Source organism: Bombina bombina, chromosome 4 (assembly GCF_027579735.1).
Source record: "Bombina bombina isolate aBomBom1 chromosome 4, aBomBom1.pri, whole genome shotgun sequence".
NCBI classification, from domain to species: domain Eukaryota; kingdom Metazoa; phylum Chordata; class Amphibia; order Anura; family Bombinatoridae; genus Bombina; species Bombina bombina.
The window spans coordinates 732,739,172-732,753,330 of record NC_069502.1 but is presented as its reverse complement, the minus strand read 5'-3'; the positions used below and the strand labels follow the sequence as shown (position 1 = coordinate 732,753,330).

General features: G+C 37.6%; 1 protein-coding gene across 1 annotated transcript in view; it reads left to right on the top strand.

The window, feature by feature from the left end:
* SNX9 (sorting nexin 9) overlaps nt 1-14,159 on the top strand; it is a 470,387-nt gene that overhangs the window by 353,910 nt on the left and 102,318 nt on the right. The window contains 1 exon segment of the mRNA XM_053710947.1: nt 8,273-8,403. Within this exon segment, the coding sequence (XP_053566922.1) occupies nt 8,273-8,403 (131 nt within the window).

The following is a 14,159-nucleotide window of genomic DNA, read 5'->3' as shown; positions in this document are numbered from 1 at the left end:
GTCTCCTCTTCGTGGGCTTTCAAAAATGAAGCTTCTGTGGAACACGTTTGCAAGGCTGCAACTTGGTCTTCTCTGCATACTTTTTCAAAATTTTCCAAATGTGATACTTTTGCCTCAGCTGAGGCCTCTTTTGGGAGAAAGGTTCTTCAAGCCGCGGTGCCTTCTGTTTAGGTCTGCCTGTCTTGTTCTCCCTCCCTGTTCATTCTGTGTCCTCTTGGGTTTTGGTTCCAACTAGTAATTGAATGACGTTGTGGACTCTCCATATCTTAGGAAAGAAAACAAAATGTATGCTTACCTGATAAATTTCTTTCTCTCCGGAGAGTCCACGACCCCACTCTTTATTAAGACAGTTATTTTTGACTAAAACTCAGGCACCTCTACACCTTTGTGTTATTCCTTTTCCATTTCCCTTCGGTTGAATGACTGGGGATTATGGGTAGGGGAGAGACACTTAACAGCTTTGCTGTGGTGCTCTTTGCCTCCTCCTGCTGGCCAGGAGTGATATTCCCACTAGTAATTGAATGACGTCATAGACTCTCCATATCCGGAAAGAAAGAAATTTATCATCTTAAGCATAAATTTTGTTATTATGATGTTGTGTGTTGTTGTTTTGAAAGGACACATTGCAGATGAACTGGTTCAAATAAAGCCCCTTATTTCTGCAACAATGTTGTATACTGTGCTTCACTCAGCTGTTATTAACGGGCCTAACCCAGGAGTGGTGAATCTTATGCAAAGTATGTTGCCCAAACTAACAGTATAGGCCTAGCTGTATGCCAGGGGCAGCAGTGCATGCCATATTCCTAACAGAATTTGTTTGTGTGCCATGTTGGGCAAGCATGCCAGCATGGCCTTACCTTTTCTTTGAAAACTCTTTTATGACACTATAGCACATGGAACCGTTAAGGAAATGTTTACTTATTCTGGAGCTAGAAAAAAAGCCATAAATCTTCCAAAGTTCATTTTAGCCTTTTGTATTTGTTCTGCAATCCTGATGGCTTATGAAAAGGTGGCTGCAGCTTTCTACACAAAATAAGGGTATATATTGTAGCGCTAACAAAGGACAGAAACAGAAAAATAATCTTTTAATTTGATTATAAAATGACAATTATAACAGAATAGGAAGCACCATAAATTGCTTAAATGTGAACAGCATACAAAAGTGTTTTAACACACCTTAAAATAACATTAAAGGACCACTAAACCCAAAATCTTTATTTCATGATTCAGATAGAGAATAGAAATTTAAACAACATTACAATTTACTTCTATTATTTATTTTGCTTCATTTTTAAGATATCCTTAGTTAAAGAAAAAGCAATGCACATGGTGAGCCAATCACACGAGGCTTCTATGTGCAGCAACCAATCAGCAGCTACTGAGCATATCTAGATATGCTTTTCAGCAAAGACTATCAAGAGAATAAAAACAAATTAGATAGAATAAGTAAATTAGAAAGATGTTTAAAATTGCATTCTCTTTTTAAATCATGAAAGAAAAAATGTGGGTGTCATGTCCCTTTAATACAAATGTATTCAAGTTTAAATATCATCACAGGAGAAATACATGCACGTGTGTGTATGTATGTATATGTATATATATATGTATATATATATATGTGTGTGTGTGTGTGTGTGTGTGTGTGTATGTACATATATATATATATATATGTGTATGTATATATATATATGTATATATATATATATATATATATATATATATATATATATATATACATATATATATATACACAGTCGTATGCAAAAGTTTAGGCACCCCTGACAATTTCCATGATTTTCATTTATAAATAATTGGGTGTTTGGATCAGCAATTTCATTTTGATCTATCAAATAACTGAAGGATACAGTAATATTTCAGTAGTGAAATTAGGTTTACTGGATTAAAAGAAAATGTGCAATATGCATCAAAATGAAATTAGACAGGTGCATACATTTGTGCACCCCAACAGAAATATTGCATCAATATTTAGTAGAGCCTCTTTTAGCAGAAATAACAGCCTCTAGACGCTTCCTATAGCCTGTAATGAGTGTCTGGAGTCTGGATGAAGGTATTTTGGACCATTCCTCCTTGCAAAACATCTCCAGTTCAGTTAGGTTTGATGGTTGCCGAGCATGGACAGCCCGCTTCAAATCACCCCACAGATTTTCAATGATATTCAGGTCTGGGGACTGGGATGGCCATTTCAGAACATTGTACTTGTTCCTCTGCATAAATGCCAGAGTAGATTTTGAGCAATGTTTTTGTTCGTTGTCTTGTTTAAATATCCATCTCCGGCATAACTTCAACTTTGTGACCGATTCCTCAACATTATTCTCAAGTATCTGCTGATATTGAGTGGAATCCATGCGACCCTCAACTTTAACAAGATTCCCAGTACCGGCACTGGCCACACAGCCCCACAGCATGATGGAAGATCCACCAAATTGTACTGTGCCTAGCAATTGTTTGTCTTGTAACGCTGTGTTATTTTGCCGCCATGCATAACGCTCCTTGTTATAACCAAATAACTAAATCTTTGTTTCATCAGTCGACAGCACCTTCTTCCAAAATGAAGCTGGCTTTTCCAAATGTGCGTTTGCATACCTCAAGCGACTCTGTTTGTGGCGTGTGTGCAGAAAAGGCTTCTTCCGCATCACTCTCCCATACGCTGAATTGTTGAACGATGCACAGTGACACCATCTGCAGCAAGATGATGCTGTAGGTCTTTGGAGGTGGTCTGTGGGCTGTTTTTGACCGCTCTCACCATCCTTTGCCTTTGCCTCTCCGATATTTTACTTCTGACCTTAACAAGAACTGTGCCTGTGGTCTTCCATCACTATGTTCCTCACAGTGGACACTGACAGCTTAAATATCTGCGATAGCTTTTTGTAGCCTTCCCCTAAACCATAATGTTGAACAATCTTTGTTTTAAGGTCATTTGAGAGTTGTTTTGAAGCCCCCATGTTGCCACTCTTCAGAGTCAAAGCGAACAACAACTTGCAATTGGCCACCTTAAATACCTTTCTCATGATTGGATGCACCTGTCTATGAAGTCCAAGGCTTAATGGGCTCACCAAACCAATTGTGTTTTCCAATTAACCAGTGCTAGATAGTTACAGGTATTCAAATCAACAAAATGACAAGGGTGCCCAAATTTATGCACCTGTCTTATTTCATTTTGATGCATATTGCACATTTTCTGTTAATCCAATAAACCTCATTTCACTACTGAAATATTACTGTGTCCTTCAGTTATTTGGTAGATCAAAATAAAATGTATGTACAGTATCTATATATATATATATATATATATATATATATATATATATATATATATATATATATATATACACACAGAGTATATATATATATATATATATATATATATATATATATATATATATATACAGGGAGTGCAGAATTATTAGGCAAGTTGTATTTTTGAGGATTAATTTTATTATTGAACAACAACCATGTTCTCAATGAACCCAAAAAAACTCATTAATATCAAAGCTGAATAGTTTTGGAAGTAGTTTTTAGTTTATTTTTAGTTATAGCTATTTTAGGGGGATATCTGTGTGTGCAGGTGACTATTACTGTGCATAATTATTAGGCAACTTAACAAAAAACAAATATATACCCATTTCAATTATTTATTTTTACCAGTGAAACCAATATAACATCTCAACATTCACAAATATACATTTCTTCATACATTCATACATTCAAAAATAAAACAAAAACAAATCAGTGACCAATATAGCCACCTTTCTTTGCAAGGACACTCAAAAGCCTGCCATCCATGGATTCTGTCAGTGTTTTGATCTGTTCACCATCAACATTGCGTGCAGCAGCAACCACAGCCTCCCAGACACTGTTCAGAGAGGTGTACTGTTTTCCCTCCTTGTAAATCTTACATTTGATGATGGACCACAGGTTCTCAATGGGGTTCAGATCAGGTGAACAAGGAGGCCATGTCATTAGATTTTCTTCTTTTATACCCTTTCTTGCCAGCCACGCTGTGGAGTACTTGGACGCGTGTGATGGAGCATTGTCCTGCATGAAAATCATGTTTTTCTTGAAGGATGCAGACTTCTTTCTGTACTACTGCTTGAAGAAGGTGTCTTCCAGAAACTGGCAGTAGGACTGGGAGTTGAGCTTGACTCCATCCTCAACCCGAAAAGGCCCCACAAGCTCATCTTTGATGATACCAGCCCAAACCAGTACTCCAACTCCACCTTGCTGGCGTCTGAGTCGGACTGGAGCTCTCTGCCCTTTACCAATCCAGCCACGGGCCCATCCATCTGGCCCATCAAGACTCACTCTCATTTCATCAGTCCATAAAACCTTAGAAAAATCAGTCTTGAGATATTTCTTGGCTCAGTCTTGACGTTTCAGCTTGTGTGTCTTGTTCAGTGGTGGTCGTCTTTCAGCCTTTCTTACCTTGGCCATGTCTCTGAGTATTGCACACCTTGTGCTTTTGGGCACTCCAGTGATGTTGCAGCTCTGAAATATGGCCAAACTGGTGGCAAGTGGCATCTTGGCAGCTGCACGCTTGACTTTTCTCAGTTCATGGGCAGTTATTTTGCGCCTTGGTTTTTCCACACGCTTCTTGCGACCCTGTTGACTATTTTGAATGAAACGCTTGATTGTTCGATGATCACGCTTCAGAAGCTTTGCAATTTTAAGAGTGCTGCATCCCTCTGCAAGATATCTCACTATTTTTGACTTTTCTGAGCCTGTCAAGTCCTTCTTTTGACCCATTTTGCCAAAGGAAAGGAAGTTGCCTAATAATTATGCACACCTGATATAGGGTGTTGATGTCATTAGACCACACCCCTTCTCATTACAGAGATGCACATCACCTAATATGCTTAATTGGTAGTAGGCTTTCGAGCCTATACAGCTTGGAGTAAGACAACATGCATAAAGAGGATGATGTGGTCAAAATACTCATTTGCCTAATAATTCTGCACTCCCTGTATATATATATATATATATATATATATATATATATATATATATATATACACACACAAATAAAATAATCTGGCCAGTATAAAAGTCTATGAAAGGATAGATCCAAAAAATAGTGAATAATGATATCCAATAATGGGCCAGATTACAAGTGGAGAGCTAATTTATTACACACCCGCAAACCTTATCGCGCACCCGCAAATATTACAGGAAACTAGAAACGCAATTTAAACTATTGTATGTATGGAATGCATTTCCACCTACAGCTCTGTTTTATTTCATGCTTATTTGTGTATATGAAGTAGCTGATTTTGTGCTTTGAAACCACAGCCTATTACAATGGGTTGAACTTAAAGGTGATATCAGATCTCATTATGTTCTAAGTTTGTGTAAACAGTCTTGCTTCCTTATCTTTTATTTGGCTGGAACACCAAAGCTCAATACATATAGAGAACAATGGAAAATGATAATTGTATTACTTAACTATCCTGCATCCCACTGAGAGTGTAATCTCTTCTGCTGGCTGTGTATACTTAGGCTATTCAATAGCCTATACGCCAGTATTAATTTGTTCAGTATAGGTGGCGATACCACAGGCTAAATCAGCTATTTCAAATGCTGAAATAGGAGTAAAGGAGCTACTTGTAACCAATTTAATACACTCTAGCAGGTTAAAAGGATCATTGGGAATAATTTAAAGGGGAGAACATTTTTGGGTGAACTGTCTGTGTGTAATGACTTGTGAAAGTATATGTGTGTATGTATTTATGTGTATATATATATTCATACAAAAAAATACAGATATGGAAATAACAGCAGTAGCCCCATCAAATGGCCAAAAACTGAAGCTACAATGGAAACACATACAGGAGGCGCTCTATAGTGTAACACCACGCACAATACAGCGCTCTCATAGTGTCCTGATACTTCCTGTGTGCCTGTGACAGCCTAGCTGGGGGACTGAGTGACTAGCCTGCTATTGTTGGCCTTTTCATTCAATGATTTCCATCATTTGGGGGGCTTGACCGGGTCTTGTTGTGTGTGGTGTTAAACTATGGAGCACCTCCTGTTTGTATTACTTGTATTACTGAAGAGAACCATTTACTCTTGATGATGGCTGTCGGATTTTCTCTCTGTTTCACAATTTTCCCAAAATAATTCTGTCTGTATCTATGTTCAAAGAATATCACATTGGCATAGTATGTTTGAGCACCTTAATACATAAGTGCAGTATACTCACAGAGTAATATCAGACAAGCGGCTCCACAGGTGATTTCACAATCTTCCCCAAAAGGGGTTCTGTCTGTATCTGTGTTCAAAGAATATCACATTGACATAGTATGTCTGTGCACCTTAATATATAAGTAATAATAACTAGTATTTATATAGCGCCTTTCTCCCAGTGGGACTCAATGCGCTTTTTCAGCGCTCGCTCTCGGAATTAACCAAATCGGCAGCTGAATAGTAATAGTTGTTATTATTACCCAATTTAATGGTACTCATTTTATCGACCTCGGAAGGATGAAGGGCTGAGTCGGCCCTGCCGGGATTTGAACCTGTGACCTTGGATCTTTTAAACAGGCTTTTTATTTTGTAGTCAAGGCATTTACCAACTGAGCTACCTCACCAGCTGTGCAGTATACTCACAGAATGATATCAGGCAAACAGCTCCACAGGTGATATAAAAAAAACAGCAGGTGATTTCACAATTTTTTTTTAATTAAAAACTTTATTTTTTTTTTAAAAACTTTGTATTGCTTACAGAAAACCATATACCTATATATGATTTTCTGTAAGCTATACAAAGTTTTTAAATAGCTCTTGAAAAAGACGGTATAGCCGTTGAAACGCTTTTGCGTTGAGCAAAATAAACATCATATTTAAAAAGCCAGCTTTTTTTCCTTTCCTGATCGTTGTCTTTTTGTGAAATCATCTGCTGTTTTTTTGTAATATCACCTGTGGAGCTGTTTGCCTGATATAATTCTGTGAGTATACTGCACTTAAATATTAAGGTGCACAGACATACTATGTCAATGTGATAATCTTTGAACACAGATACAGACAGAACCCCTTTTTGGGAAGATTGTGAAATCACCTGTGGAGCCACTTGTCTGATATTACTCTGTGAGGATACTGCACTTATGTATTAAGGTGCTCAAACATACTATGCCAATGTGATATTTTTTGAACATAGATACAGACAGAATTCTTTTGGGAAAATTGTGAAACAAAGAGAAAAATCCTTTGGAGATCCCTTAGAACCAGCGCCTCTATCTGCCAATATACATCGTTTGTACAGCTTTGAGAGAGACTGTTTGGAAGGCAGCGGTTCTAACTAAAGGGAAGTAACTGTATGTATATATATATATATATATATATATATATATATATATATATATACACACATATATATAATGTTATTTTATAGTGTTCACATACATTATTTTTATCCCTTGTTTTATCATTGTGCACCTTCTATTTTTGGTACTTTGTATCGATTTAGGTTTCAAAAATTGAAGCTGTCAACTCCTCCTTAATCACTTCTTCCATACTATCTGTATCATGAAAGAAACATTTTGGGTTTCATGTCTCTTTAACTGGTACCAGAATCTGCTCTTATTTTATTGCAGGCTTGTTAATTCTGAAGAGAGAGATTGTATAATTAATAACAAAATATCTAGGCAGGGCAGAATACCATATGACTGTCTGTGGTTCAGGACAAATATGAGTGATATTGGGATAAAAGTGTGCAGTAAAACAGAAAGAATGAGACCATAATAAGATAGATATGGGATAAGAATAAAGTTTGGTTCAAAATATATGCAAAAGCGTAAGTTATCAAGCTGTGTATTTTGAAACAAGCCCAAGAAATGCTGAAAGTAAAATTAACCAATAACCCATATCAGATGTTTCACAATACCAGTGCCCAAGTATCTTTTAAAAAGATTTCCTTACCTGTGAGTCATTTAGTTTACAGATAAAAAAACAAACAAACCAAAATCTTTGAAAATAAAGATGTTCTTTAGTAGTTTTCTGTTATACATGAGATCTATGTGTGTGCAGTTTATATCCAAAATAAATAGTATATGTATAATGCAATATTGTTTCACTTTTATTCATTTAGGTGGAATTTAAATGTTGAGTGTAAAAGCCCTTTAAAGGGACAGTAAATCTGTCTCATAGATACTCAAAAATGGAAGTGTACTTTTAGCACCAGAAATATATATTAAAATAAAAGAATGTTTGAATATTGAAACTTATTGAACTATCATACATCTGTGTGTTTGTGTTGCAGGCCGTTTTGAAGAAGAATTTATAAAGATGCGAATGGAGAGACTGCAAAACTGGATGTCCAGAATGTGCCGTCACCCAGTCGTTTCAGAGAGTGACGTTTTTCAGCAGTTCCTTAATTTTCGAGATGAGAAGGTAACAATATAAAATAGAGTAACTGATAAAGTTTATATAAACCTTGGTGCAGATAAGACAAGTTATGCTTAAAATTGTGATAAACATTCTAAATTAAGAGATGTATTACCTTGTCTCACTTGTGCATGGTATGATAACTGTATGCACTGTCTTAGATGGTAGAAAATTATGTGAATCATGGACACAGCTCTGAACATTGTTTCTTTTCAAGACTAAATAATATTTAGCTCTTATTAAAAGGACATAAAACCCAAACATTGTTTAAAAGTGTACGTTCTTTTATCACATTTGCTTCATTCTCTTGGAATCCTTTGCTAAAGGTAGAAATGGTGCTGCTACTCCTTTGGATCTATTCTATGTTTGGGGTGAGTGCAGAGCCCTGTAGTGTGCACCCTTATTTGCAAAGGTACATTTAATTTATATATCCTTTGTTGAAGGAGCAGCAATGCATTACTGGGTGCTAGCTGAAAAGATAGGTTGAGCCGATGACAAGAAAGCATGTAGGGTATCCCACAAAAATGAGTACACACCTCACATTTTTGTAAATATTTTATTATATCTTTTCATGTGACAACACTGAAGAACACTTTGATACAATGTAAAGTAGTGAGTGTACAGCCTATATAACTGTAAATTTGCTGTCCCCTCAAAATAACTCAACACAGCCATTTATGTCTAAACCGTTGGCAACAAAAGTGAGTACACCCCTAAGTGGAAATGTCCAAATTGGGCCCAAAGTGTCAATATTTTGTGTGGCCACCATCATTTTCCAGCACTGCCTTAACCCTCTTGGGCATGGAGTTCACCAGAGCTTCACATGTTGCCCCTGGAGTCCTCTTCCACTTCTCCATGACAACATTACGTAGCTGGTGGATGTTAGAGACCTTGCAATCCCTCACCTTACATTTGAGGATGCCCCACAGATGCTCAATAGGGTTTAGGTCTGGAGACATGCTTGGCCTGTCCATCACCTTTACCCTCAGCTTCTTTAGCAAGGCAGTGGTCGTCTTGGAGGTCTGTTGGGGGTTGTTATCATGTTGGAATACTGCCCTGCGGCCCAGTCTCCGAAGGGAGGGGATCATGCTCTGCTTCAGTATGTCACAGTACATGTTGGCATTTATGGTTCCCTTCATGAACTGTATCTCCCCACTGCTGGCAGCACTCATGCAGGCCCAGACCATGACACTTCCACCACCATGCTTGACTGTAGGCAAGACACACTTGTCTTTGTACTCCTCACCTGGTTCCTGCCACACACGCTTGACACCATCTGAAAAAAATAAGTTTATCTTGATCTCATCGGACTACAGGGCATGGTTCCAGTAATCCATGTCCTTAGTCTGCTTGTCTTCAGCAAACTGTTTGCAAGCTTTCTTGTGCATCATCTTTAGAAAAAGCTTTCTTCGGGGACAACAGCCATCCAGACCAATTTGATGCAGTGTGCGGCATATGGTCTGAGCACTGACAGGCTGACTTCCCACCCCTTCAACCTCTGCAGCAATGCTGACAGCACTCATACGTCTATTTCCCAAAGACAATCTCTGGATATGACGCTGAGCACGTGCACTCAACTTCTTTGGTCGACCATGGTGAGTCCTGTTCCGAGTGGAACCTGTCCTGTGAAACCTCTGTATGGTCTTGCCCACCATGCTGCAGCTCAGTTTCAGGGTCTTGGCAATCTTCTTATAGCCTAGGCCATCTTTATGTAGAGCAATAATTCTTTTTTTCAGATCCTCAGAGTTCTTTCCCATGAGGTGCCATGTTGAACTTCCAGTGACCAGTATGAAAGAGTGTGAGAGAGATAACACCAAATGTAACACATCTGCTCCCTATTCACACCTAAGATCTTGTAACACGAACAAGTTATATGACACCGGGGAGGGAAAATGGCTAATTGGGCCCAATTTGGACATTTCCACTTAGGGGTGTACTCACTTTTGTTGCCAACGGTTTAGACATTAATAGCTGTGTGTTGAGTTATTTTGAGGAGACAGCAAATTTACACTGTTATACAGGCTGTACACTCACTACTTTACATTGTAGCAAAGTGTCATTTCTTCAGTGTTGTCACATGAAAAGATATAATAAAATATTTACAAAAATGTCAGGGGTGTCCTCACTTTTGTGGGATACTGTATGTCCAGCCTCCAATCAGCAGCTAGCCCCCAGTAGTTCATCGCTAATCCTTAGCCTACCTAAGTATTCTTTTCAACAAATGATACCAAGAGAATAAAGCATTTTAGATAATACTAGTGAATTGGGATGTTTAAAACGTAATGCTATATTGGGATTTTCTAAGTTTGTTTTGACTACACTGTCTCTAACTATCTCTTTAAAGGAGCTTTGTATACATATAAGAGGACATTTTAAATTTCGCCAAATGATGCTGCATTGCAGGTGCTGCTGGCTGGCGGACACATTCTTTGCTTGAGAACTTGTCTGCCTGCAGCTTGATAAATTTTCCTTATATATATATATATTTTTTTTTAATCTTATTTATATGACCTCTAACAGCCTTCCTCTTGCCTAGTTATGTGTATCTCCCTAGCATAGTTCTAAACAAGAGCCTTACATTTCCTCTATTTCTTCCTATCTGTGTTATCTGCGAGTGTGTTTAAAGGACCACTCAGTGCAGTAGGATTGCATAATTAACAAGTGCATAATAAAAGACAATGATTTAACATCTAATCAGAATTTCAAATAAGCAGATTTTTGTTTTTAACAAATTTTGTCTCCCATTTTCCAGTATCATGTGACAGACATCAGCCTATCACAGACTAGTATTCATATACCATGTGAACTTGTGCACATGCTCAGTAGGATTTTGTTCCCCAGAAAGTGTCCATATGAAATATGTAAAATTTGATAATGGAAGTAAATTGGAAAGTGTCTTAAAACTGCATGATCTATCTGAATCATCAAAGTTTATTTTGACTTGAGTGTCCCTTTAAGCTAACAAATTTGTAAATTGTTATTCTTCCAACTTGCTTACATTTACTATTTGAAATATAGTAGGTATAATAACCATTCAATGCTGGTTATTTCTAATTCAATTAAAGTTCAATTTGTAAAAATTTGAAGTAAAATCAGTCATATATTCGGCATGGTGTGATTTGTATAAATGATAGAACAAGCATAGAATCATATTGAGAGAAAAAAAAAAATTCCAATAAAATTTTTATTGAAATACAACTTGACAACAAGTACAAAAATTATACCATTATGCGGTTACATCTGTATAAGTGAAAATAGGATATACAGTATTTATATCATCCACAAACAGTAAGGGCCTTCTTGAACCCGCAAGTAATTTTGTTTATAAGCAAAATATCCTTCATTTTATACTTTAAAGGGATACTAAATCCAAATTGTTTTCTTTCATGATTCAGATAGAGCATGCAATTTTAAGCAACTTTCTAATTTACTCCTATTATGAAGCAGGAATCTAAGCATAGGAGTTGGACCATTTTTTATTCAGCATCCTGGGTAGTGCTTGCTTATTGGTGGCTACATTTAGCCACCAATCAACAAGTGTTACCCAGGTGCTAAACAAAAAATGGGCCGGCTACTAAGTTTACATTTCTGCTTTTCAAATAAAGATACCAAGAGAATGAAGAAACATTGATAATAAGAGTTAATTAGAAACTTGTTTAAAATTGCAGGCTCTATTTGAATCGTGAAAGAAAAAATTGGGGTTTAATATCCCTTTAAATAAAACAATCAACTTCTCACTCCCAAAAACTTGTAACGTACAAATAACTCCTTAAACAGTATCAAGAGTATTGCCATTTCAGAAGAGTCTTTTTCAAACAAATAATTATCTATAAATTGAGTTTCAATCATAACCTTGAAGCCTCCTCCTTCCCCTAGGACCTCGTCTCTCTGAATTATGACCATAAATTTGTATCAAGCTATAACACTTTATCGTTTACAGACTGTTTTAGAAATAAAAACACAATTCCCCTCTCCATTGGGCATTTAACACATACACTGAATTTTGGAAGGGGTATATTCATTTCTTGACCCTGTAGAGGCAGATGTAAGATAAACCTCTCCCACTTTTCCACCAAAAGTATTTCTCCAACATAGGTGTGTCCGGTCCACGGCGTCATCCTTACTTGTGGGATATTCTCTTCCCCAACAGGAAATGGCAAAGAGCCCAGCAAAGCTGGTCACATGATCCCTCCTAGGCTCCGCCTTCCCCAGTCATTCTCTTTGCCGTTGTACAGGCAACATCTCCACGGAGATGGCTTAGAGTTTTTTAGTGTTTAACTGTAGTTTTTATTATTCAATCAAGAGTTTGTTATTTTAAAATAGTGCTGGTATGTACTATTTACTCTGAAACAGAAAAGAGATGAAGATTTCTGTTTGTAAGAGGAAAATGATTTTAGCAACCGTTACTAAAATCGATGGCTGTTTCCACACAGGACTGTTGAGAGGAATTAACTTCAGTGTGTGCAATACTTTTAAGGCTTTAAGACACTGTGGTGAAATTTTGGTGAATTTTGAACAATTCCTTCATACTTTTTCACAATTGCAGTAATAAAGTGTGTTCAGTTTAAAATTTAAAGTGACAGTAACGGTTTATTTTAAAACGTTTTTTGTACTTTGTTATCAAGTTTATGCCTGTTTAACATGTCTGAACTACCAGATAGACTGTGTTCTGAATGTGGGGAAGCCAAGGTTCCTTCTCATTTAAATAGATGTGATTTATGTGACACAAAATTTAGAGAAAATGATGCCCAAGATGATTCCTCAAGTGAGGGGAGTAAGCATGGTACTGCATCATCCCCTCCTTCGTCTACGCCAGTCTTGCCCACACAGGAGGCCCCTAGTACATCTAGTGCGCCAATACTCCTTACTATGCAACAATTAACGGCTGTAATGGATAATTCTATCAAAAACATTTTAGCCAAAATGCCCACTTATCAGCGAAAGCGCGACTGCTCTGTTTTAGAAAATACTGAAGAGCATGAGGACGCTGATGATATTGGTTCTGAAGCGCCCCTACACCAGTCTGAGGGGGCCAGGGAGGTTTTGTCTGAGGGAGAAATTTCAGATTCAGGGAAAATTTCTCAACAAGCTGAACCTGATGTGATTACATTTAAATTTAAATTGGAACATCTCCGCGCTCTGCTTAAGGAGGTGTTATCTACTCTGGATGAATGTGAGAATTTGGTCATTCCAGAGAAACTATGTAAAATGGACAAGTTCCTAGAGGTCCCGGGGCCCCCCGAAGCTTTTCCTATACCCAAGCGGGTGGCGGACATTGTAAATAAAGAATGGGAAAGGCCCGGTATACCTTTCGTCCCTCCCCCCATATTTAAAAAATTGTTTCCTATGGTCGACCCCAGAAAGGACTTATGGCAGACAGTCCCCAAGGTCGAGGGGGCGGTTTCTACTCTAAACAAACGCACCACTATACCCATAGAAGATAGTTGTGCTTTCAAAGATCCTATGGATAAAAAATTAGAAGGTTTGCTTAAAAAGATGTTTGTTCAGCAAGGTTACCTTCTACAACCAATTTCATGCATTGTTCCTGTCACTACAGCAGCGTGTTTCTGGTTCGATGAACTAGAAAAGGCGCTCAATAATAATTCTTCTTCTTATGAGGAGATTATGGACAGAATTCATGCTCTCAAATTGGCTAATTCTTTCACCCTAGACGCCACTTTGCAATTGGCTAGGTTAGCGGCGAAGAATTCTGGTTTTGCTATTGTGGCGCGCAGAGCACTTTGGCTAAAATCTTGGTCAGC